The following is a 27,164-nucleotide window of genomic DNA, read 5'->3' on the forward strand; positions in this document are numbered from 1 at the left end:
CCACAGATGTAAGTGTTTTTAAGTACCTGGGGGTTGTGATAAGGTACTTTAGTGACACCAAGCAGACAATTGTATCAACATTTCTGGGGCTTGTTGAGTTGGAGGGAGGAGATGCCAAATCTATAGCCTGTGCTGTTGTGGCTTTCCTCGAGAAGTGTTGTCTTAAAAAAGAGAAACTCCCGGGGATAGGGACTGACAATGCCTCTGTTATGACGGGGATTAACAATGGGGTCCATAAAGTACTGATGGAGGAGTTTGGCCTCAAATATCTGGTTCCAATTCGCTGTGTGTGACACTCTCTGCAGCTTGCTCATTTGTAGTTCTAAACATATTTAGGGTGTTTTTTACTCACTTTTTGTCTCTCCCAAGACGTTATTCCTCTCTCCTACAGCGTCCATCACAATTACATGCACATGGCCAATTATGCAAATTAGGCGATGATGTCATTTAGCAACTTCTAGCGACTTTTAGGACAGCCAATAGCTACTTTCCTTACTGAGGAGTTGGCAACACTGCACTGGCCTACAAGGCCTATGCTTTTCCATTGCAGAGCGATTAGTCAATGTTGCATTACGCGAGCATCATAAAGTACTATGTTTTTGGTCACTTTACTTTTTCTGCCATGGTATTTTTCTGCTATAGTAGTGCAATGTAAAAACTACCATTTTCCTGCCATGGTAGTGACCAAAAAACATGGTATTTTTTTCATTGTACTACCATGGTACATTTTTGTAAGAGTGAAAAGCGTGACCACAATTACTAACAACAACCTACAAATATTTTGCATTTGTATTTATTAAGGAACCCCAGCAACATTAATAAGGCAGTTTTATACAATTTAAAATATTACATGACATGATATTTCAAATCACTTTTCACAACACATTAAGTGTGTTCCCTCAGGCCACTACTCTACTATCACATACCTATGATACAAAATCCATGTGTACGTGTGCATAGTGCGTGTCTTATCATGTGTATGTGTGTCTGAGCCTGTGTGTGTGTCTCTTCACAGTCCCTGCTGTTCCATGAGGTGTATTTGTATCTGTTTTTAAAATCTGATTCTACTGCTTGCATCAATTACCTGATGTGAAATAGAGTTCCATGTAGCCATGGCTCTATGTAGTACTGTGCGCCTCCTATAGTTTATTCTTGACTTTGATTGTGAAGAGACCTCTGGTGGCATGTCTTGTGGGGAATGCATGGGTGTCTGAGCTGTGTGCTAGTAGTTTAAACAGACACCTCAGTGCATTCAGCATGTTAACACTTCTTACAAAAACAAATAGTGATGAAGTCAATCTCTCCTCCACTTTAAGCCATGAGAGATTGACATATTATTATACATTTTGTATTTGTATTTATTATGGAACCCCATTAGCAGCTTCTCTTCCTGGGGTCCAGCAAAATTGTGGCATGTCCTGTGGGATATGCATGGGTGTCCGAGCTGTGCGCCAGTAGTTCAAACAGACAGCTCGGTGCATTCAACATGTCAATACCTCTCATAAATACAAGCAGTGATGAAGTCAATCTCTCCTCCACTTTGAGCCAGAAGAGATCGACATGCATATTATTAATATTAGCTCTCTGTGTACATCCAAGGACCAGCCTCGCTGCCCTGTTCTGAACCAATTGCAATTTTCCTAAGTCCTTTTTTTGTGGCACCTGACCACACGACTGAACAGTAGTGCAGGTGCGACAAAACTAGGGCCTGTAGGACCTGCCTTGTTGACAGTGCTGTCAAGAAGGTAGAGTAGCGCCTTATCATGGACATACTTCTCCCCATCTTAGCTACTGTTGTATCAATATGTTTTGACCATGACAGTTTACAATCCAGGGTAACTCCAAGCAGTTTACTCACCTCAACTTGCTCAATTTCCACATTATTTATTACAAGATTTAATTAAGGTTTAGGGTTTAGTGAATGATTTGTCCCAAATACAATGCTTTTAGTTTTGAAATATTTAGGGCTAACTTATTCCTTGCCACCCACTCTGAAACTAACTGCAACTCTTTGTTAAGTGTTGCAGTCATTTCAGTTGCTGTAGTAGCTGACAGGTATAGTGTTGAGTCATCCGCATATGGCTTTCCTCAAAGCCAGTGGCAATTCATTTGTAAAGATTGAAAAAAGTAATGGGCCTAGACAGCTGCCTTGGGGAATTCCTGATTATACCTGGATTATGTTGGAGAGGCTTCCATTAAAGAACTCCCTCTGTGTTCTGTTAGACAGGTAACTCTTTATCCACAAAATAGCAGGGGGTGTAAAGCCATAACACATACAGTACCTTCGGAAACTATTCAGACCCCTTGAATTTTTCTACATTTTGTTACATTACAGCCTTATTATAAAATAGATTTGAAAAACAATCTACACATAATACCCCATAATGATGAAGCAAAAACTGTTTTTTAGAAATGTTTGCAAATGTATTAGAAATACCTTATTTACATAGGTATTCAGACCCTTTGCTATGAGACTCAAAATTGAGCTCAGGTGCATCCTGTTTCCATTAATCAAGTTGTAGAAACATCTGAAGGATTATCAGAGTCCACCTATGGTAAATTCAATTGATTGGAAATTATTTGGAAAGGCACACATCTGTCTATATAAGGTCCCACAGTTGACAGTGCATATCAGAGCAAAAACCAAGCCATGAGGTCGAAAATATTGTCCGTAGAGCTCCGAGACAGGATTGTGTCGAGACACAGATCTGGGGAAGGGTACCCAAAAAATTATGCGGCATTGAAGGTCCCCAAGAACACAATGGGAGAAGTTTGAAACCATCAAGACTCTTCCTAGAGCTGAAACTGAGCAATCGGGGGAGAAGGGCCTTGATCAGGGAGGTGACCAAAAACCTGATGGTCACTCTGACAGAGCTCCAGAGTTCCTCTGTGGAGATGGGAGAACCTTCCAGAAGGACAACCATCTCTGCAGCACTCCACCAATCAGGCCTTTATGGTAGAGTGGCAGATGGAAGCCACTTCTCAGTAAAAGGCACATGACAGCCTGCTTGGAGTTTGCCAAAAGGCACCTAAAGACTCTCAGACGATGAGAAACAATATTCTCTGGTCTGAACTCTTTGGCCTGAATGCCTTTACACTTGTAAGGTAGTTGTTGTGAAATTGTTAGATTACTTGTTAGATATTACTGCATGGTCGGAACTAGAAGCACAAGCATTTCGCTACACTCGCATTAACATCTGCTAACCATGTGTATGTGACAAATAAAATTTGATTTGATTTGAAGCGTCACGCCTGGAGGAAAGCTGGCACCATCCCTACAGTTAAGCATGGTGGTGGCAGCATCATGCTGTGAGGATGTTTTTCAGCGGCAAGGACTAGGAGACTAGTCAGGATTGAGGGAATGATGAACAGAGGAAAGTACAGAGAGATCCTTGATGAAAACCTGCTCCAGAGCACTCAAGACCTCAGACTTGGGCGAAGGTTAACCATCCAAAGTGTCTGAATACTTATTTATTTGCTTTGACATTATGGGGTATTGTGTGTAGATTGATGAGGGCCAGAAAAATATTTAATCAGTTTTAGTAAATAAGGTTGTAACATAACAAAAAAGAAAAAAGTCAAGGGGTCTGAATTCTTTCCGAATGCACTGTATGTTTTTCCATCAGCAGACTATGAACGATAAGGTCAAAAGCCACACTGAAGTCTAACAAAACAGCTCCCACAATCTTTTAAACGATCAATTTCTCTCAGCCAATCGTCAGTCATTTGTGTAATTGCTGTGCTTGTTGAATGTCTTTCCCTATAAGCGTGCTGTAAGTCTGTTAATTTGTTTACAGTAAAATAGCATTGTATCTGATCAAACAAAAAAAAATCAAAAGTTTACTAAGGGTTGGTAACAGGCTGATTGGTTGGCTATTTGAGCCAGTAAAGGGGGCTTTATAATATTCTTGGGTAGCGTAATTACTTTTGATTCCCTCCAGGCCTGAGGGCACACACTTTCTAGTAGGCTTAGATTGAATATATGGCAAATAGGATTGTCAATTTCATCCGCTATTATCTTCAGTAATTTTTCATCCAAGTTGTCAGACCCCGGTGGCTTGTCATTGTTGATAGACAACAATAATTTTTTCACCTCTTCCACACTCACTTTACAGAATTCAAAATTACAATGCTTGTCTTTCATAATTTGATCAGTTATACTTTGATATGTAGTGTCAGCGTTTGTTGCTGGCATGTCATGCCTAAATTTGCAAATCTGGCCAATGAAAAAAAAGTTTAACAAATTGGCAATATCAGTGGGTTTTGTGATGAATGAGTCATGTGATTCAACGAAGGATGGAGTTGAGTTGCCTTTTTGACCAAAATGTAATTTAAGGTGCTCCAAAGCTTTTTTACTATCATTCCTTATATAATTTATCTTTGTTTCATAGTATAGTATGCCAATCGGTTGTGCAGCCAGACTTATTTGCCATTCCTTTTGTCTCATCTCTCTCAACCATACCATTTTTCAATTACTCATGAATCCACTGAGATTTAACAGTTTTTAACAGTCATTTTTTTAATGGGTGCATGCTTATTAGTAACTGGAATAAGCCATTTCATAAATGTGTTAAGTACAGTGTCTGGTTGCCTCTATTTACACACCACAGACCAACAAATATTATTTACATAAACAACATGACCTCTTATACACTATGTTAGGCCCAGCCTTTGGAACTTTGGTTTTCCTAGATATGGCTACTATATTGTGATCACTACATCCGATGGATTTGGATACTGCTTTAAAGCATATTTCTGCAGCATTAGTAAAGATGTGATCAAGCCTATTCCCCCTCAGGAAACTAAAAAGATTTGGCATGAGTCCTGAGATCCTCAAAAGGTTCTACAGCTGCGACATCGAGAGCATCCTGACTGGTTGCATCACTGCCTGGTACGGCAATTGCTCGGCCTCTGACCGCAAGGCGCTACAGAGGGTAGTGCGTACGGCCCAGTACATCACTGGGGCTAAGCTGCCTGCCATCCAGGACCTCTACACCAGGCAGTGTCAGAGGAAGGCCCTAAAAATTGTCAAACACTCCAGTCATAGACTGTTCTCTCTACTACCGCATGGCAAGCGGTACCGGAGTGCCAAGTCTAGGACAAAAAGGCTTCTCAACAGTTTTTACCCCCAAGCCATACGACTCCTGAAAAGATAATCAAATGGTTACCCGGACTATTTGCATTGTGTGCCCCCCCAACCCCTCTTTTTACGCTGGTTTTACTCTCTGTTTATCATATATGCATAGTCACTTTAACCATATCTACATGTACATACTACCTCAATCGGCCTGACTAACAGGTGTCTGTATGTAGCCTCGCTACTGTATATAGCCTCGCTACTGTATATAGCCTGTCTTTTTACTGTTGTTTTATTTCTTTACTTACCTATTGTTCACCTAATAGATTTTTTGCACTATTGGTTAGAGCCTGTAAGTAAGCATTTAACTGTAAGGTCTACACCTGTTGTATTCGGCACACGTGACAAATAAACTTTGATTTGATGATTTCATTCCTGTGATGTTTGTAAATACCCTGATAGGTTGACAGATAACCTGAACCAGGTTGCAGGCACTAGTTACAGTTTGAAGCTTTTTCTTGAGTGGGCAACTTGATGAAAGCCAATTCATATTTAAATCACCCAGAAAATATACCTTTCTATTGATATCACATACATTATCAAGCATTTCACACATGTTATCCAGATACTGACTGTTAGCAGTTGGTGGTCTATAGCAGCCTCTATTAAACTTGCCGCCATTGGACTCTGGAGCAGTGGAAACGCATTCTCTGGAGTGATGAATCATGCTTCACCATCTGGCAGTCCGACGGATGAATCTGGGTTTGGTGGATGGCAAGGGAACACTACCTGCCTGAATGCATAGTGCCAACTGTAAAGTTAGGTGGATCAGAAATAATGGTCTGGGGCAGTTGTTCATGGTTCGGGCTATGCCCCTTAGCTCCAGTGAAGGGAAATCTTAACGCTACAGCATAAAATGACATTCTAGACGATTCTGTGCTTCCAACTTTGTGGCAACAGTTGGGGGAAGGGGCTTTCCTGTTTCAGCATGACACTGCCCCTGTGCACAAAGCGAGGTCCATACAGAAATGGTTTGTCGAGATCGGTCTGGAAGAACTTGTCTGGTCTGCACATAGCCCTGATCTCAACCCCATCAAACATCTTTGGGATGAATTGGAACGCCGACTACGAACCAGGGCTAATCACCCAACACCAGTGTCCGACCTCACTAATGCTCTTGTGGCTGAGTAGAAGCAAGTCAAAACAGCAATGTTCCAACATCTAGTGGAAAGCCTTCCCAGAAGAGTGGAGGCTGTTCTAGCAGCAAAGGGCAGACCAACTTAATGCCCATGATTTTGGAATGAGATGTTCGAAGAGCAGGTGTTCACGTACTTTTGATCCTGTAGTGCATCTTTATCTACACCAGCACGGTTTCCACTAGATAACACAGTCACAAAGTCAGATTCCACAGCCACATTGTCAAAATAGGCGCACAAAATAGGTGCTTGTTGTTCTAAATTTAAGGTTTGGGTTAGGCATAAGGTTAGCAGTGTGGTTATAGTTAGGGTTAGGTTTGAAATCAGATTTTAAGAAGAGAAATTATAGAAATGGGCAGGGTGTAGACATAATTATGACTTTATGGCTGTGATAACTAGTGACGACCCTACAGCACACTTTGGCTACAGGCAAACGTGGCTTTACCAAAGACAACACGGAGTGAAGTGCAATGAATTAAACTAAAGTTGACACAATGCTGAATCCAAAATATACGGATTGTTTAATACACAGCAAAGTAATAACAACAATAAACAGTTCAAGAATACATAGAAAAAATATTCTTATTTTTCTCCTTTGCTCATATATGTTTGACGGTTTATTTATTTTTATTGTCAAGCGACAAATCACATGTACAGTAGCTGACGTGTGTACATATCTGATCACATGTACAGTAGCTGACGTGTGTACATATCTGATCACATGTACAGTAGCTGACGTGTGTACATATCTGATCACATGTACAGTAGCTGACGTGTGTACATATCTGATCACATGTACAGCAGCTGACGTGTGTACATATCTGATCACATGTACAGTAGCTGACGTGTGTACATATCTGATCACATGTACAGTAGCTGACGTGTGTACATATCTGATCACATGTACAGTAGCTGACGTGTGTACATATCTGATCACATGTACAATAGCTGACGTGTGTACATATCTGATCACATGTACAGTAGCTGACGTGTGTACATATCTGATCACATGTACAGTAGCTGACGTGTGTACATATCTTATCACATGTACAGTAGCTGACGTGTGTACATATCTGATCACATGTACAATAGCTGACGTGTGTACATATCTGATATGAAACAATTTAGCTCCATTGTTATGCTCACAGATACTTTTGAACATTAGCCTTTGTGTTACAAATACTTTTACAGTTAACATTACAGTACCACAGCAATACACACAGACATTTAGCCAGGAGAATATATAATGAAGAGACCGATTTAAGCACTAATACAAAAATACTGGCTGCCATGATGGAGGGCTGCACCTCTACTCTGTGAATGGTTCTAACTGATGGGAAGTGCATGATGCCAATGTACAAACAAGATCTCATGTGGTAATCATATTGAGAATATCCCTGCACAAAATAGCTCAATTGAAGGCAAAACAAATACAAAAAAACATCCTGAAGCAATATGCAAAAGAGTGTTTGTTTTTAAAAGGGTACATTCACTAAGTGAACAATTAAATGTATTCAAACGTATTGATTATAATGTTAATTACCTGAACATAGGAAAGTGCTTTTAGAGACTGAAACACAGAAATACTGTGTTGTGCAATTATTGTAGTGTGAGTATATTTTCAGTATGAGTCACCTGGTGATTTCAGGAATAGAAATAATGATTTAGAAGCATGATTTTGAAATACTGACTAATTGTTGGTTTAGCTTTCATACAAATACAAGTGAACATATTGTCAAAATGTTGCACACTGAGTGAAAGGGAAAGGAACAGACACATGGTGGATTACTTGTTTTCTATGAGAGTCTGCACTTTGAGGACCAAGTCTCGAGCCATCGTTAGGACCTGCGGGACGTTGTGATGCTCGGCCATTTCTGAAGAGGGAAATCAAATCAAACACACTGTGTTACAAGATCCTAAATGGTTGTGTTGATTTACATATGAGTGCAGCCTATGGAGTTGTGCTTTTTGATGTTGTTAGCAAGCAGAATAAAAGCAGTTGCTACATTCAAAACATACATTCAGCAAGCAAAAAGAAAGTGGCAATGAAATTAAATAACTGAATTGTCAAATATTCCATAACAACATCTAAAGTCGTCGTTTAGCCTCACCGTTGAAGAACTTGATGATGTCAGTGAAGTCCATGTTGTTCTCCAGGATGATGTCTCGGTACATCTCCACCAGTGCCAGAGCGATGAAGAGGACAAAATGAGTGGAGGAGGTATACGTGGCCGCCCAGATGGTCTCCCACACGGAGAACACATCATCATACACCATCTCTGGAGGGAAGAATGGCACAGCAGGTTATACACCAAAGAAGACTGTGATATGACCTGCCTGCAGAACAGTCATGTTACAGAAATAAAATGTTAGAAAAAACTAGCTAAAAATCTGTATAGGTCCTTCATATTGTATAACTTGAACAAGATTAATTTAGGTTTAAACATCACCAGCATGGCCCTTTCATAGTGTGTGCGATGTAACACATGCCCATGCAGATGTCAGCACCTCGTTTGAAGTCTAGCAGGAACCAGCGGTAGCAGAAGTAGAAGTGAGTGTAGTCTCCATTCATCTGCATCACTTCAAAGAGCTCTGCATCAAGGATCTAGCAGAAAAGATGACGAGAGTGCCTATCTGGTACTACAAAGTAATATCACTGTACTTATAATAATGTGCATGTGTGACTGTGTATATATGTGCGTGTGTGTGTGAGCATACGTGTTTATGGTACCTGGATGAGGGAGCGCATGTTGGCAAAGTGTGAGTCCATGGCCCCTCCATGGGGGAAGTTGTGATTCATCCTTTTCATCAACTCAGAGAAGCAGCTGAAAGCTATGACCTCTGAGTAACACACAGACACAAATAAACAGCAAATGATTCATGTTATCTTACTCATGTCTGTAAATGATGCAGTAATATTATGCAGTATAAGAGAGCTATTGTTAATGCAGACTGACCATCATCCAGAATGACCAGTAAAGGAGCCAGCAGATCACACATGCCCTGGACATAGCCAATCTCCAGATGCTGCCACACATAACTGCACATTATGTTGCGTAGTTTCTCCAGGTTAGCAGGAGTGAAGTACCAGTAGGATCTGTCACAGCGTCTCACGTCCTTATCAATGCGATGCAGGTTGAGCAAGTACAAATCCAGCTGCTCTTGCTGCACAGAGTGACAAAAGTGACTAAGATTAGTTAAATTTGTTCAACTTCAAATGGCTATTGTTTCGTCATTCATACCAGCATTGTGTCAGCTCTGTAGCCAGTTGGGTACTGTATGTTAAACCAACAATTAGCCAATCAACCTCAAAAGCTGTGACATTCATTACAGTACACATACAGTAGGTAACTCATTTGGAGTACTTACAGAATAGGTAGTCCCTGCTGGGGACACTGCCACTGGTGAGACCTCAGGTTTGAGTTCCTCTGTCTCAACCACAGAGTCAGACTGAGTGTAGAGACTCTCCATCTCAGGCTCCTCCTCAGACAGGGCTGGCTCTGTTCCATCAGGACTGGTGTTGGAGGGTGCATCCAGGACAGGCCCCCCTGAGCCAACTCTCCCCAGGGCCAAGAGGGCAGGTGGGGGAGCCATCAGGCCAGACAAAGGTCTAGCCCAGGCCGTGGGAATATCCTCCATCTCTAAGGCGGAGGGCGAGTCATCAGAATCTAGTGTATCAGGAGATCGCCTAGAGTGGGATGAAACTGTAACACTGGCCCTGGCCTCAGGCAGGGGTGGATTCAGTACTGGCAATGCAGGTGCATGTTTCTCTGAATCTATGGCAACTGTCATTTCTGCAGCTTTGTTATTGTAATTCTCAGGGAAATTGGCCTCCACAGAGTCTAATGGTTTGGTTACAAATACATCTGCAACCTTTTCTTTAGTACTATCCATGTCTTTCTCACAAACACAAGCCTTGCTGGTTTGAGGGGTTTGCATTTTTTGAAATTCAAATTCTGTGATTTCTTCCATTTCAGAGGAGGTTGTGTCCTCTTTTTCAGCAATACCAGCCTCCCTTATCGTTGTTGAATCTTTGTTTCCTTCTGTTACAGATGGCTCTCTGGGACAGAAGGGCTCTATCGCTGGGGCTTTGCTCTCTTGTGTTTTAGTAACTGTGGCCTCGCCTAGTGGCGGAGCTGGAATATATACATTAGAAACCTCAATTTCTAGTTTGAGAATATCAGTATTCTCAGTTGCAAACGCTGCTCTCACAAGGAGCTTTGTGTCTTCTGTGGTGGAAACTTCCGACAACCCATCTCCTATAATGTTGTTTTCTTCCATTTCAACATTTCCTAAGGACTTTGCATATTTTTTGTCAGAACGCTCTTCAACTTTCTCTGAGGTTTTCATGATTTCTACCAATCTAGAGCTTTCAACCACTTCACGCTCTGGGGCCTTGAACTCTCCGGCTGATGCAGCCTTGTCGTCAACTGTTATCGGCAGCTTTAGTTCTTCAGATCCAACTTCAGTTCCCAAGACAGTGAAAGGACTCTCTATTAGGGGTGGCTCAGCCTTGGCCACTGGGCTAGATGCAGCTCCTTGGACTGCTGATGGCTCTGGTGATGGCTGAGTGGCTGCTGGTCTGACTGGTGAGTCAGATACAGGACTGTTGTTGTTGTTTGTGCTTTGAGGCTGTTCTGGAAGACCTGAGTCAATAGACAAGCTGTAGAAGGATCGGTCCCCAGAGTCTGAGGTACCATTTGGGATGGCTACATCTCGGAGGTCTTTCAGTGGGGTTTTGGACCGCTCTTTGCTTTTCTCTCGCTTCGTCTCAGATTCAATCAGTTCCACTTCCTCGACAAACCAAAATGCCTGCAACAGCAGACCATAGGAGAGTGAATACCAAGTATTATCAAGATATTCTATTAAAATCCTTCAGTATAAACATACTGTACCTGTGTGCTACTTCTGGAGTCACTCTGTGAGTGGGCAATCTGTTTGTCTGAACCAATGCTCTGTGAGGACTGGTGTAGGAGGATAAGACAAATGCCAACCAGGAAGAGACCAGAACAGCATGGGGAGAGACATATGTAAGTGGGTTAACCATATGAGTCACAAATTCTGTCATGTGTTGCCCTCATCAAATGGGACTGGTATGGCCCACTTACATCAGTGCTGATGGTGGAGTCTCTCTGCACTGGTCCTGGTCTGTCCACACTGGCCACAGAGTTACACTTGGCTATGGCTTCAGCATGCTTCTCCCCCTCATTCTGCTTTACGATGGCCTCACAGCCCAGCCACTCTTTCATAGTCTGCTCATAGCAGGCTCGCACCTGCTCATCCACCTATACACAGATTATAAATACACAGGGTCACTAGTGTGTAATGGTATTACATTTGACCCTCCATCCTACTTTGATTCCTGAGTTCCGTAATTTTACCACATGACAATATAACAATACCCACCTCCATCCTACATTTCTGGGTCATATCGAAGTGGTAGTGTCCCAGCAGGAATGGCCAGACCTCCTTGCGTATTGTAGGAGCCACACCACCATAGTACACCAGACGCAGAAGCTCATGCTCATCATATGCCTGCAGGAGAAAAGATTGTGAATGTGATTACATACAGACTCAATACAGTACTGTCATCAGTTGCTGTGTGATTCTGTACACCTCTCAGTGGGATGTTGATGAAGCAGGTACATTCACACTGTGAGCAGTTATCTAAGCCTTGAAGAACATACACAATCACTGCATGTTGTAGTTGTGTGTACAGTGTGTTGAGAATGATGAGCAGATGGTACAGTAGATCTTACAGAGCGGTCCTGGAGGAAGCTGCTCCAGACATCCACAGTGAGTCCTTCCTGGGCATCATGAGGCACGTCAGGGTCGACGATGGTGGGGTTGACCAGGGCAGAGAGGTGGATACGAACAGTGGACAGGTGACGGCAGTAGGCAAGCCCTTCAATGAAGAAGTGAAGAAACGTGCATGGTTATCAATCCAACCATAACATGAAGACACTGGCCTACAACACATTCCCGCAAGACGCCCCCGCCTCGAAGCTGCAGTATGTCACTGCATGAAGATTATAGCATTTTAATTGGTCTTTCCTAAATGAATTTATGATGCATGTACTCACAGCCATAGAAAGCACGGGAAATGATCTGGTACTTCATGGTGTCACAGAGGAGTTTCAGGGGAGCCCTATCCTGGTTGCAGCCGTTGGGTAGTGAGCCAACACGGGATCCGTTGAGAGCGCAGGAGAAACAGGAGGACTTCCTGGGGGTGGGGTGCCACATGTTCAACGCCTGGTCCATCAGCTCTGGAGCCACTGGACAGCAAACAACAGGCTCAATGTTATCATCAGCATGAACATCGTCGTTATTGTTATTGTCATTAGCAGCTACAAGATCTTCTAGAACTGATGGAGGATTTGGGTGACTTTCTTTCATAATAAACATGGAAACATTGACAAACCAATACAGAAGATGGAGGTGTGACAAAGACAACTTGATGCCCATGTATGGTCTCAAATCCAGGGTAACTAATGGAGGGTGTTCGCAGGTTCACAGGACTACAGATACAGGCAGAGACACATGGGCTGGACAGAGAGGGGCTGACGGAAGGCACACGGGACAATGGTCAACAAATCAATGAGAGAGAGCGAAAAAAATGAATGAAAAAGTTTATTCTGAACATATTTGAACAGAAAATCGATACAGAATAAGAAGATCACAAGTGACATACCAAAGTCTGACGGAGTACCAGGAAGCAGGATCCGAAAGACATAGTCAGTGGCCTCGTCCTCTTCTTTATCCGACACAGACTCCACAGAGCCCTGCGGACTCCTCTTCCGCAATTTAGGGAAAACCTTTCCCTGTAGGTAAAGGAATGTACTGCACTCAGTATAAGACAAAGGAATGTACTGCACTCAGTATAAGACAAAGGAATGTACTGCACTCAGTATAAGACAAATGGATGTACTGCACTCAGTATAAGATGAAAAGGAATGTACTGCACTCAGTATAAGACAAAGGGATGTACTGCACTCAGTATAAGATGAAAAAGAATGTACTGCACTCAGTATAAGACAAAGGAATGTACTGCACTCAGTATAAGACAAATGGATGTACTGCACTCAGTATAAGACAAAGGAATGTACTGCACTCAGTATAAGGCAAAGGAATGTACTGCACTCAGTATAAGACAAAGGGATGTTATGATGATGATTTGCGAGAGTGATTAAAGTTTTATTTAATCTTACTCTCAAACTCAGATCCCTATCGTTTAATTGTGACGCACGACTAGGCTAGATACAATTAATGATCCAGCCTGAGAAGGCCAGTCTCAGTCCTTGTCCTTGGTCTCGCAAATGTCCTTCATGTTATCTAGAGGATGTATTAAGACCCCACTCACACTTAAATTCCTAGGTTTTATATTCTTTCACTGCCCCGCTGGTAATATACCACAACCCTTACAAAGCTATCTTCTATTGCAGCCTGTGAATTATATTCCCAGCTCTGCTATCACTACCATTTTCATCACAACCCATATAAAAAACCTTCACATGGTGTTCCCTTTGCTTTGGCAGATCAATGTTATTTTCTACTTGGAGGCTAAATTGGTGGATAAGATCAATATCAGTGTAAAAGTATTCCTCTGGCAGCAGTGTACTAACACAGAGATCAGAGTTATCCTCAGTCAAACAACATAAATGATGCTATAGATGACCCTGTTTTAATGTTACAAGAAACAACTAGCTAAATCATACCATCAGGCTTAATTTAGTGGATGTGGACATAATGGCTACAGTAAACATGAATTGAGATCGGAATAATGCAGACCTTTCCCCTCTGGGACCAGAGCGGGGGATCCAGTTGTCCGTGTGGCAGCAGGCCCGTCTCCAGGCAGGTCAGGAACTGGAGCAGGTGTCCTCCCCGGGGGAACCGCAGTGGAGGCCTCTGGATCCCATCCTGACTCACCAGAACCACTGTCCCACCACTGTCCACTGGGAAAAACATGATCACAAGGTCAATAACACACAAACAAACAAATGTATACAAAGCTATAGGCCTACATAATTAAGAGAGGTTCCTGTACCTTGCTGATGGCAGTGCAGATAAACAATCTCCGCCAGGCGAATAGTCATGGCAAAGTCCCAGTAAACACTGTAGGAAAATAAATGTTTGAACAAATCATATATATTTTGGCATGCTCAGTGGACAAATATGAATGTCAGAATATGTTTCTATTACTGTGATTTGATATTACATTACCTTTTTTCAGTATCATCTGCCACAGTGCCATTCATGAGCTGGTTGGGGGTCCATTTCAGGGTCATGAGATCTGCAGTCTGGTGGAGAGACAGGTACCCTGGAATAGCCTCCATGTCATCCCTCTGTTGACCAAGACACGATATTTGTTACAAAGCATTCCCTGCTGTTTAAACAGTGATAAAAAGCTATGTCAGATCCTTTAAATCACACACATACACACACACACACACACCGGCTGCACCAGGACGTTGTTCTTGCCAAACAGCAGTGTAGCCCTGTTGTTCTGATGGAGGGACTCAACATAGTCCCTAGCCCACAGGATGGGCCGGTCCTCCATACTGCCACTGGACTGCCTCTTCTGGATCTAATAGAAAAGACCATTTGACCATTTTTTATACATCATATACTTCACACACATCATTCATTTACAAACAGATCATCCACACACTGACCAGGGCAGGTCGCCTAGAGGGGGAATCCTGGCGACAGTGGCCACTGTGGATGCGGTGTCTCTGGACTAGCTCATCAGCAGATGGGTCTGTCCAGAAGTGGTCGGCTGTCTTCACCTTAGTGTACTCCAGAGCACAGGGGCCGACTGCAAGAGTAAAAGCAACAAAACACTGAGATCCACACCAGTTTGGGCGTGGAAAAGTGAAATCACTATTTCTAGCCCCTAAAGAACTGTACTAAACCATCATCATACAGAGTGAAATAATGAGGTACCAGCAATGTCATTGTTACGCTCACAGGAAGAGGTAAATGCACTTGTCTGTTATAAGTGTGAGTGTAATGTCAATTTGGAGTTAGTAACCAGTATATTTATATTCTAAACCACAGAGCTATGTCCTTATCTGAAATAAGGTAATATCCACTGTTAAGCACTAGTCTCCAACGGTTGAAGTCGGAAGTTTAAATACACTTATGTTGGAGTCATTAAAACTTGTTTTTCAACCACTCCATAAATTTCTTGTTAAAAAACTATAGTTTTGGCAAGTCGGTTAGGACATCTACTTTGTGCATGACACAAGTAATTTCTCCAACAATTGCTAACAGACATATTATTTCACTTATAATTCACTGTATCACAATTCCAATGGGTCAGAAGTTTCCATACACTAAGTTGACTGTGCCTTTAAACAGCTTGGAAAATTCCAGAAAAGGATGTCATGGCTTTAGAAGCTTTTGATAGGCTAATTGACATCATTTGAGTCAATTGGAGGTGTACCTATGTATGTATTTCAAGGCCTGCCTTCAAACTCAGTGCCTCTTTGCTTGACATCATGGGAAAATCAAAAGAAATAAGCCAAGACCTCAGGAAAAAAATGGTAGACCTCCACAAGTCTGGTTCATCCTTGGGAGCAATTTCCAAATGCCTGAAGTTACCACGTTCATCTGTACAAACAATAGTACGCAAGTATAAACACCATGGGACCACGCAGCCATCATACCGCTCAGGAAGGAGACGCGTTCTGTCTCCTAGAGATGAACGTACTTCGGTGCAAAAAGTGCAAATCAATCCCAGAACAGCAGCATAGGACCTTGTGAAGATGCTGGAGGAAACAGGTGCAAAAGTATCTTTATCCAAAGTAAAACGAGTCCTATGTCGACATAACCTGAAAGGCCGCTCAGCAAGGAAGAAGCCACTGCTCCAAAACCGCCATAAAAAAGGCCAGACTATGGTTTGCAACTGCACATGGGGACAAAGATCGTACTTTTTGGAGAAATGTCCTCTGGTCTGATGAAACAAAAAGAGAACTGTTTGGCCATAATGATCATCGTTATGTTTGGAGGAAAAAGGGGGAGGCTTGCAAGCCGAAGAACATCATCCCAACCGTGAAGCATGGGGGTGGCAGCATCATGTTGTGGGTTTGCCTTGCTGCAGGAGGGAGTGGTGCACTTCACAAAATAGATGGCATCATGAGGAAGGGAAATGATTTGGATATATTGAAGCAACATCTCAAGACATCAGTCAGGAAGTTAAAACTTGGTCGCAAATGGGTCTTCCAAATGGACAATGACCCCAAGCATACTTCCAAAGTTGTGGCAAAATGGCTTAAGGACAACAAAGTCAAGGTATTGGAGTGTCCATCACAAAGCCCTGACCTCAATCCTATAGAAAATGTGTGGGCAGAACTGAAAAGGTGTGTGCGAGCAAGGAGGCCTACAATCCTGACTCAGTTACACCAGCCCTGTCAGGACGAATGGGCCAAAATTCACCCAACTTATTGTGGGAAGCTTGTGGAAGGCTACCCGAAACATTTGACCCAAGTTAAACAATTTAAAGGCAATGCTACCAAATACTAATTTAGTGTATGTAAACTTCTGACCCACTGGGAATGTGATGATAGAAATAAAAGCTGAAATAAATCATTCTCTTGTAACGCACGTCGTCGGGAGACGGAGATGAGGACCAAGGTGCAGCGTGGTAAGTGTTCATATTTTTTAATAAAATACGCAACACTTGACAAAACAACAAACAAGACAAACAAACAGTCCTGAAAGGTGAAACAAACACTAAACAGGAAACAACCACCCACAAACACAGGTGGGAACAGGCTACTTAAGTATGATTCTCAATCAGAGACAGCTGTCTATCATTGTCTCTGATTGAGAATCATACTTAGGTAGCCTGTTCCCACCTGTGTTTGTGGGTGGTTGTTTTCTGTTTAGTGTATGTCACCTTGCAGAACTGTTTCGTTTATCGTTTTTGTTGTTTAGTTCTAGTATTCGTATTCATTAAAAGGAATTATGAATAGTTACCACGCTGCACCTTGGTCTTCTCCTTCTCCTCTATACGACGATCGTTACATCTCTTTAATATAATTCTGACATTTCACATTCTTAAAATAAAGTGGTGATCCTAACTGACCTAAGACAGGGAATTTTTACTAGGATTACATTTCAGGAATTGTGAAACACTGAGTTTAAAGGTATTTGGCTAAGGTGTACAGTGAGGGAAAAAAGTATTTGATCCCCTGCTGATTTTGTACGTTTGCCCACTGACAAAGAAATGATCAGTCTATAATTTTAATGGTAGGTTTATTTGAACAGTGAGAGACAGAATAACAACAAAAAAATCCAGAAAAACGCATGTCAAAAACGTTATAAATTGATTTGCATTTTAATGAGGGAAATAAGTATTTGACCCCCTCTCAATCAGAAAGATTTCTGGCTCCCAGGTGTCTTTCATACAGGTAACGAGCTGAGATTAGGAGCACACTCTTAAAGGGAGTGCTCCTACTCTCAGTTTCTTACCTGTATAAAAGACACCTGTCCACAGAAGCAATCAATCAATCAGATTCCAAACTCTCCACCATGGCCAAGACCAAAGAGCTCTCCAAGGATGTTAGGGACAAGATTGTAGATCTACACAAGGCTGGAATGGGCTACAAGACCATTGCCAAGCAGCTTGGTGAGAAGGTGACAACAGTTGGTGCGATTATTCGCAAATGGAAGAAACACAAAAGAACTGTCAAACTCCCTTGGCCTAGGGCTCCATGCAAGATCTCACCTCGTGGAGTTGCAATGATCATGAGAATAGTGAGGAATCAGCCCAGAACTACACAGGAGGATCTTGTCAATGATCTCAAGGCAGCTGGGACCATAGTCACCAAGAAAACAATTGGTAACACACTACGCCGTGAAGGACTGAAATCCTGCAGCGCCCGCAAGGTCCCCCTGCTCAAGAAAGCACATATACATGCCCGTCTGAAGTTTGCCAATGAACATCTGAATGATTCAGAGGACAACTGGGTGAACGTGTTGTGGTCAGATGAGACCAAAATGGAGTTCTTTGGCATCAACTCAACTTGCCGTGTTTGGAGGAGGAGGAATGCTGCCTATGACCCCAAGAAACCATCCCCACCGTCAAACATGGCGGTGGAAACATTATGCTTTGGGGGTGTTTTTCTGCTAAGGGGACAGGACAACTTCACCGCATCAAAGGGACGATGGACGGGGCCATGTACCGTCAAATCTTGGGTGAAAACCTCCTTCCCTCAGCCAGGGTATTGAAAATGGGTCGTGGATGGGTATTCCAGCATGACAATGACCCAAAACACACGGCCAAGGCAACAAAGGAGTGGCTCAAGAAAAAGCACATTAAGGTCCTGGAGTGGCCTAGCCAGTCTCCAGACCTTAATCCCATAGAAAATCTGTGGAGGGAGCTGAAGGTTCGAGTTGCCAAACGTCAGTCTCGAAACCTTAATTACTTGAAGAAGATCTGCAAAGAGGAGTGGGACAAAATCTCTCCTGAGATGTGTGCAAACCTGGTGGCCAACTACAAGAAACATCTGACCTCTGTGATTGCCAACAAGGGTTTTGCCACCAAGTACTAAGTCATGTTTTGCAGAGGGGTCAAATACTTATTTCCCTCATTAAAATGCAAATCAATTTATAAAATTTTTGACATGCGTTTTTCTGGATTTTTTTGTTGATATTCTGTCTCTCACTGTTCAAATAAACCTACCATTAAAATTACAGACTGATAATTTCTTTGTCAGTGGGCAAACGTACAAAATCAGCAGGGGATCAAATACTTTTTTCCCTCACTGTATGTAAACTTCCGACTTCAACTGTATGTCATGTTGTATCTATAGGTTATCTTAGAGGGAGTCACAGTCACTGTAATGTGCCATTCAATGTGCTATTTCTTATCTTATCAGATCTGTCTGGCCACATCCTGGCAATAGAAGCTATAAGAAGAGGTCCATTAATACCTAACAGAGAGGCAAGGATTGGTCCATCCACAGCATCCATTAGAATGGCCTCCCTGTCATAGAAAGTACTGGAAGAGAGAAAATCATGTTTACTAAAAATGGTGCAAGACGTTCTCTGAAAAGTGACTGTAATACTGTTTTTGCATAATATTTACAGTTTTTTGACTGTAAAAAAATGGCAATGTTTATATGACCCCCTTACAAACAAGCCCATTTCTCCCACATTCTTGCCTACACATGCCTTTTATACCTCCTGTGCGCATTCCGGCAGGTCAGTGACAAGTGGTAATAGTAATGTGCAGATGTGGGTGGGCGTTTATTTGAATAAATAAAATAATTTTCAAAACAATAAAATTACATATTTTGAGTTTAATTATGTTACGTCCAAATGAATAAAATTAAACAGTCAAGACACACCTACCCCGATCACAGTCCACACCCATATATTTTGTAGTAAGAATATAATAGAATATAAACAGAGTAAAATACTAATAATATTGTTCCCACACAACTTGTGTCAAGGGAATGTGTGGAACAGCTGTCATATAAAAAAAGTGATAGCCTATTATTGCTAAATGTTTCTGATCAGCGATACTGTAGATAACCAAACGAACAGATGAGCTATACCACCTCCATTTGCCCAGCCTGAAACCAATTAACCAAATAGTCCATACAGATAGAGATCCAATTAAACAAAATCACATTGATTGAGACAAGTCAGTGAAGTCACAGGGTTTTAGTCGGGAGTAGGCCTAGGCTACTAAGCGTCTGCGAGTGAAGAGCAAAATAATATACTATTTAAACTACATAACATGCTGGCAAAATGTTCTAAATAATGAGGCAACTAGACAAGATGATCATGAGCAGCACTCACCTCAACTTAGCTAACATTTCCCTAGCCAAATTGTAGAACTGGCAGGAGGATGGTTTACTGCCGCTGCCTAGCAACCATCAAGAGTTTATGAGAGTAGTGCGTGCCAATGCCGGCTCAGCATTACGGCTACGTTTCATACTGAGCCGTAGGCAGAACTTTACCGAAACAATTACTAGGTCGTTAGGCGGAAATAAAAGTTTTGGCTTTGATTCCGGCAATAGTTGGTGGTATGGTATAGTTAGTAGAAAAATGACTTGGTGTGAAAGGGATATGAGTCGTAGGCTATACATTGAACAGCAACTGTTGGTATTTGTAAGATCAAACACAATATCAGCCAGAAGCTGATCAGTTGATTGATTACTACCTGCTGTTCTCCACTAGGTACATGACAATCTTGTCCAGAAGCTTCTCCATGAGAGCAGTGCGGATCCACAGGTTCCTCAAGCCCTGGGGGGGGAGGTTGGCCACCCTGGGTTGTTTCGGAACACTGACATTATTTAGTTGAGCCTGTCTGCTGGAGGAGAGGAGAGGAGAGGAGAGTTTGATACAAATGTTGTATACTTTTGACATCTCTGTGTGTGTGGAGGGGTGGGGGGTGATGGGAATTACTATCCAAGATCATTGTCTTACTTGGTCTCGATGAGCTGCTCTAGTTCTTGGACCTTTTGACACAGTTCCTCCACCGGGGTGAAGCTCTTCCCCACCTTCATGAAGAGTGCTGCTACCTTATTACTGCACAGGAGGCCCGCTGCTCGCCTCTTCAGCCCATGGAGCACACATGCCTCCACTACAGCTGTAGACACACATAGTACAGAATATACAGACACAAACAGTAAACACAGAGTTTGGTTTTCCCCAAAGCGATATTCACTAAGCTATGATTGCATACACTGTAAACAACAAGTAAACCACATACTGTTTATGGATTTCCCTAGCAGAGTTTTATATTTTTCAGGAGCACCCGGTGAAAATGAAGTGAGAAACCCTTGGACATTGAGTGCTACTGCAGAGAGGCAGGGATGGGTTGGAGGGCAGGTGCAGGTGGCTCTCAGCAGGACCAGAAATAGACTGAAAACCGACAAATGCTGTTTACTGTTGCCACACTCTTAGAAAAAAGGTGCCAATTAGAACCATACAGGGTTCTTTGGTTTGTCCCCATAGGGGAACCCTTTTTGGTGCAGGGTAGAACCCTTTGCAGAGGGTTTTATCTAGAACCCTCTATGTAGGATTCTTCAAAGAACCCCCTGTATATGGTTCTTCCTAGAACCTCTATGAAGGGTTCTACTAGGCTTATTAGCCTTTAAAATTGTATTATTTATGAAATACATATACATCAAGCCTTTCTTTGAGGGCCTAGCTATACCCTAACACAGTGGTGTTAGGAGTTTCCTGGTGTACAGGCCACATCCGGCCTGCAAGTCACATTATGCTGGCTAAGTGATTTGTAATTCCTATTGGAATCCAGACAGAGTTAGGATATCCAACAAGTAGAATTGTTAATCACCCGCAACCTGCATCCAAAATGACTGCCAGGGTAGGGAAGAATACTGAGACTACCTCAATCATCTAAACTGGAACAAATATCTCAGTAACAGGAGCAATAAATCCAACAGATTGGATTAGTTTAGATGTATGTTATTTATCTTTGTGTATGTAACGGACTTCTACTTCTTCCTCCTCTGACGAGGAGGAGCATGGATCAGAGAACCAATTTGCAGCGTGGTGAAATGACATAATGAGTTTATTAAAGTAAGACGGAAAAACACAAAAACACTTTAACAAACTACAAAACAACAAACGACGTAGACTGACCTGAACATAAGAACTTACATGACACGAAGAACACATGAAACAGGAACAGACTACATAAACCGAACGAACAAACGAACGAAACAGTCCCGTGTGGTGCAAACAAACACAGACACAGGAGACAACCACCCACAACAAACAATGTGAAACCACCTACCTTAATATGGCTCTCAATCAGAGGAAACGTAAACCACCTGCCTCTAATTGAGAACCATATCAGGTCACCCCTAAACCAACATAGAAACACATAACATAGACTGCCCACCCAAACTCACGCCCTGACCGACTAACACATACAAAAATAACAGAAAACAGGTCAGGAACGTGACAGTGTAGCATAAAATGTATCAACCAATCAATGTACATGCAAAAACACAGATATTACAGTCAAACTGGGAAATATTATATATGTTTCTATTTATAAACCCTTCTTGCCTTCCAAAGAATCGTTCTTGCCTTACAAAGAGTTATCAAAGAACCCTTTCTTCAAAAAAATGGTTCTTAAAATGTTAACGGTTCTTCTAGGTAGAACCCTTTGTCTTACAAAGAACCCTTGTCTTACAAAAATAGTTATTCTGATCAAAAGGTTGTTGGTAGAACCTTATCCTTCCCCAAAGAACCCTTTTGGAACTCTTTTTTCAAAGAGTGTAGGGTATCCATGGATGTGTGGAGGTGTAGTATCAACACCTTTGAATAGTGTAACGAATTCCCGCTGTTGGGGTGGCGAAAAAGGGTGGCTTGACCTGCCCTACCTGCTGACTCTTTACAAATAGTGTCTGCTGACAGTTCAATTGAACACAGATAGACCTACATTTGCAGAGCAAAGTGACATCAGGCATCATCCCTGTGGGAGTGGAAATGTCAAGCCCTGTCAAGCTCTGCCACCTCCTACTACCCCAATCTGTGTACGGTCACATTCTCAACCAACACAGCTTGATTTTAGGCGGGCACTGGCCACAGCCATAGTAAAGAATAAGAGACAGCCTAAAATCAAGCTGTGTTTGGTTGAGAATGTGACCGTACACAGATTGGGGAAGTAGGAGGTGGCAGGACTTGACATGGCTTGACATTTCAACTCCATAGGGATGATGCCTGATGTCACTTTGCTCTGTAAATGGCAATGTAGTCATGAGTAAATGTCTGACCATGCAATCAGTTCAGATTTTTTATGTGAAATGAACTGTATGTCTATGGCAGGAGTCATCAGCTAGATTCAGCCGCGGGACGTTTTTGTCTTGAGCGGATGGTCAGGGGGCCGGAACATAATTACAAGTCATTTATTGACTGACAATAAGCCCAAACAGATATAATATTTGACTTAACATAATAATTTCAAACATTGCTTACATTTGTATACGATCACATATACAGTATCTCTCTATTATGCATGGGAATAGTTTGGAACAGATTTACAAAATTAAAATCACTTGGAGCTGACATGTCCAACAATTTATTTTTATTTTTTTAAAGAACATAAATAAATATATAAATACAATTTTGCTTATAGAATTTGGGGTACCAAATAATAATCCCCATGCTTTGCTCTCCAGAATCTTACTACTGAGCTGTTAATGAAACAATAATCCTATGTGTCATATCACAAGTGTGTGAGGCTGTGTCACCAGAGGGATGGGGGTGGAGGTTACAAAGCACTAGTTCAAACCAACAGTGATTCTTCAGTTTATAGAGAATAGCAGCACTGCATGGGTCTTTGATAAGAGAAAGAAAGGTGCTGTTTGGAGATAAAGTTACTCATCTCACGAAACATGTGAGTTTCTTACTTACCACAACCTCTTGCTTCTATCCACTCCTCTCTTGCTCTCATTGCAATCGTAATGGTGTTTGGACCAAGATGATAAACCAAGCACTTGTGCATCTGTTACACATAAGCTAAGCAGTCATTGAATCGACACTTAGACGCACCCAAACCAGCTATGCAGCTAGGCCTGCCCATCAACCACGGCACCCTCCCTCCCATCAAATTACTGGAGCACTGCCATATGGCACTGAAGTCATTCAGTGGGCTTGTAGATTTTGCTCCCTCCCTAATGATTTTGTGTACAACACCAAAAAAAACATTTAATAAACAGTTACTGTAGATCAGTTTAATGAATCCATCTCTAATCTATCTGCATAAACTTTAACTGGGGGATAGCAAACCAGCAAAAAAGATATAGGCAAGTCAAAACTCCAATGAGCAATACGAACTGTCAGTACTTCTGTTCACAAACAAATTGGCCTTGACAAACGGTAAAATCTGCAACACTGATTAAATAAGTAATACACTACTTCATGAACACACTCACCACAGAAGGATATTATATGGCTGCTGTCTGCATGCACAAACTTCCGAGTCACTGCCTCTTCCATGATCTGTTTCACCTGGGAAGAAAAGAGCCAGATAAATGTGACGTTGGCTTTAATTTAAAAGGCAGATATAAAGAGATAGGTTCTGACATGAGGAAACAGAAAGAAAACCAAAGTGTAGAAGTAGGGAAGGTTGGGGAGTGATTACGCAACAATAGATAATCACAGGTAGGCAGAGGGAGGGTGGAGAGGGAATGCAAGTGAGCATGCAGATATGTATCACTTCAGACAAGACAGAGCTTGACCAGTGTAAAAAACACGCACTAGTGAAATATATTGTGACCAATTCCCAGATTATGGAATTATACAGTACAGAGAAATTGTGAACATTGCGAGATAGAAATCCAATCAAATCTACTCGAAAAACTGGGAAAACCTGTCAGAGTTTGAGATACAGTATATTTAGTATCACCAACTAAGACCCTCTTCCTTGCTGCACAACCTGGTGCCAGTCATGTCCCCAGTGTGATGAGGCCTCCACAGGCATGGTGAAGCTAAACGTGGAAGTCTCCAACCCACACACTACTGAATAAAACATCCTGTTTACCCCCCAGCGGGCACCAGAGCCAATGATTGCCTTCACAAGACTCACAATAAGAATTGCTGCCATGAATAACTTGTCAGAATAAGGGTATTTTGTCTTGCATGTGCCTGTGTGTGTGTGTGTGTGTGTGTGTGTGTGTGTGTGTGTGTGTGTGTGTGTGTGTGTGTGTGTGTGTGTGTGTGTGTGTGTGTGTGTGTGTGTGTGTGTGTGTGTGTGTGTGTGTGTGTGTGTGTGCGTGCATGCGTGATGGTGCATGTTGTGTGTGTGTGTGTGTGTAGTAAGTTATCTATAGATAACATTCTAAGATGTATCACCAATGAAAGTCACCCATTTATTTATTCAGCTCTGTCAAAGATCAAGCTCTCATAATTACAAACAATGAAAGTGAATAGCCAATCACTTGGTCTGTTGTCCAGACCATTATTTTCCTCTTCTAAAAATGGCACAAAGATGAACAGTGCCAGTGATTTAGTGATAAAAAAAACTTGTGTAAACTTTGAAAGCTGGTTGTGGGGAAAAAAGGCAGCTTTCCTATACTTTCCATGCATTTTTCTGCAAAATCGGAGTAAACTGTGTTTACTTGCGTTTACCCTACACTACACCACTGGTCAGTGCTATCCATACAAATGAGTACACTATACAGTCTGCTGCTAATAATGTACTTTTTTTTCTAAAACAACAAAGTGCAACTCTTAAATGGACAGAGGACACACCAGCATGCAGCTACAAAGAAAAGGAGCCAGACAGGGAGGTAGTCTTCTCTCTCCCTTTCAGGTTCCCCAAATCTGCAGCCCAACTATACCATCAGCCAATTTTCCTTTGAATAAGTATGATATGGCTGTAGCTAACAGATGGGGGTCTCTTGCAGAGGTGGTGGGGTCAGATAACGGCGAGGAGTCGCCAAATAATAAACTGTAACATCATAGAACAACAGCAACATCCTAAGAATTTATGAAAATGACCATATCTAAGTGCTCGTGTGTCAAAAATGTTTCAAAAAAGTGTAATATTCTTTCTGGGGGTGTATATGAACAGATTTGAATAAGATTTAATGTTGCTAAAATGCTGTTAGTTACACTTTAACTTTCTAAACACTGGATGAAGCAAGACAATCTTATCAATTTATTTGGTGTTGTGTTTTATATAAAAGAGAGAGGGGCACTAGGCTATCTGAGATATTAGCGCCCAGTGAATTGAATTGCCCTCCATTACAGCACGAGCATTAACATGAAAGACATCTCAGTAAAAGCAGTTATCAATAATCCTAGAAATGATTATGCTCATTGGCTCTGCCCTGTGACATACACACGTATTCACATGCAGATAACGGATCCATACCTTAACTAACCGTTACATTGATCTTGGCGTTATTGCCTAGGCTACCTACTGAGACCAAATTATGATTATGATTTCTCTGCATAGGCTATAATCCAAGTATTTCAATCCAAGTCGTCACTGAATGCATGAGCGCACCGTTTATAATTAAATAACGATCCAAAAAAGCATATTAGGCTACATTCTCACTAGTAGGCAACATTTTATTGAAACATATCAATTCGATTAGACCTCCCTATTTTACAATCTCATTTTGGCAATCCCAATAAAACAGAACTGCAGCCAGCGATCCATGACCAAGGTTGGTTCTAATAATTAGTTGTTAAAAACATTGCAAATATATAGGTACCCACCTCTTTCTTCACATTGCGCAGCAATTTATGGCGCGTCTCGGCCTCTGGAATAAGAAAATAACAGTATCATTCGAAAGCTGCCGAGGCATTCAAGCCTATGTCGATTTGTCCCCCCTATTAAAATAGAAAAACGAAATGATTGAAACATCTTACCTCCCATTGCGCCCAACTGTTTCTGTTGGTTCAATTACACAAAGACAGCTATTTGCTTCAAATGAGCCTCTCTTCAGTTTACACTCTGGCCGATTGTGAATATGCGGCCGAACGCCCCCTTTAAAGCAACACACGCCACACGGTGCAATACACAGTCAATCTTGATGATATGGCCTGTATTTACAGTCTATGGTTGATAAAGGATGCAAGGAAGCACGCAGGTAGGCTACACACGAAGGCAGGTACAAGCGCGCGCGCCCTCTCTCTCTCGCTCACTCACTGTATATACACACACACGCACGCACACACGCACACACACAATAAGGGGTTAAATGCGTGGGTTGAAAGGTATTCCACTGTCTTATTTAGCTAGGCAATCTGTGATGATCTCCACCTCATATAGACTATATATGATTATTGACAGTAATAATAACTAATTTGCAGTAGTCAGCTAACCAATATTGTCTAGATAACAGCTAATAAATAAGATCTCCATAGCAGTCAATGTGAAAAGCAGG

The 27,164-nt window shown here is 41.9% G+C and overlaps 1 protein-coding gene across 1 annotated transcript; it reads right to left on the bottom strand.

Annotated features, from left to right (window-relative positions):
• Positions 1–6,770: 6,770 nt before the first annotated feature.
• LOC139536526 (small G protein signaling modulator 1-like) lies at positions 6,771–26,925 on the bottom strand. The gene is made up of 23 exons (XM_071337101.1): positions 26,647–26,925; positions 26,494–26,537; positions 24,201–24,276; positions 20,716–20,878; positions 20,450–20,599; positions 19,212–19,279; positions 14,946–15,088; positions 14,726–14,857; positions 14,494–14,615; positions 14,318–14,385; positions 14,062–14,225; positions 12,965–13,094; positions 12,357–12,548; positions 12,033–12,178; positions 11,680–11,808; positions 11,382–11,558; positions 11,169–11,237; positions 9,643–11,085; positions 9,231–9,438; positions 9,005–9,114; positions 8,782–8,878; positions 8,385–8,552; positions 6,771–8,147 (listed from the first exon to the last, which is right to left on the bottom strand). Exons 1-23 carry the CDS (start codon positions 26,651–26,653, stop codon positions 8,059–8,061), a joined length of 4,095 nt encoding a protein of 1,364 aa, XP_071193202.1. The 5' UTR covers positions 26,654–26,925; the 3' UTR covers positions 6,771–8,058.
• Positions 26,926–27,164: the final 239 nt, after the last annotated feature.

Source organism: Salvelinus alpinus, chromosome 1, assembly GCF_045679555.1.
Source record: "Salvelinus alpinus chromosome 1, SLU_Salpinus.1, whole genome shotgun sequence".
Taxonomy (NCBI): Eukaryota; Metazoa; Chordata; class Actinopteri; order Salmoniformes; family Salmonidae; genus Salvelinus; species Salvelinus alpinus.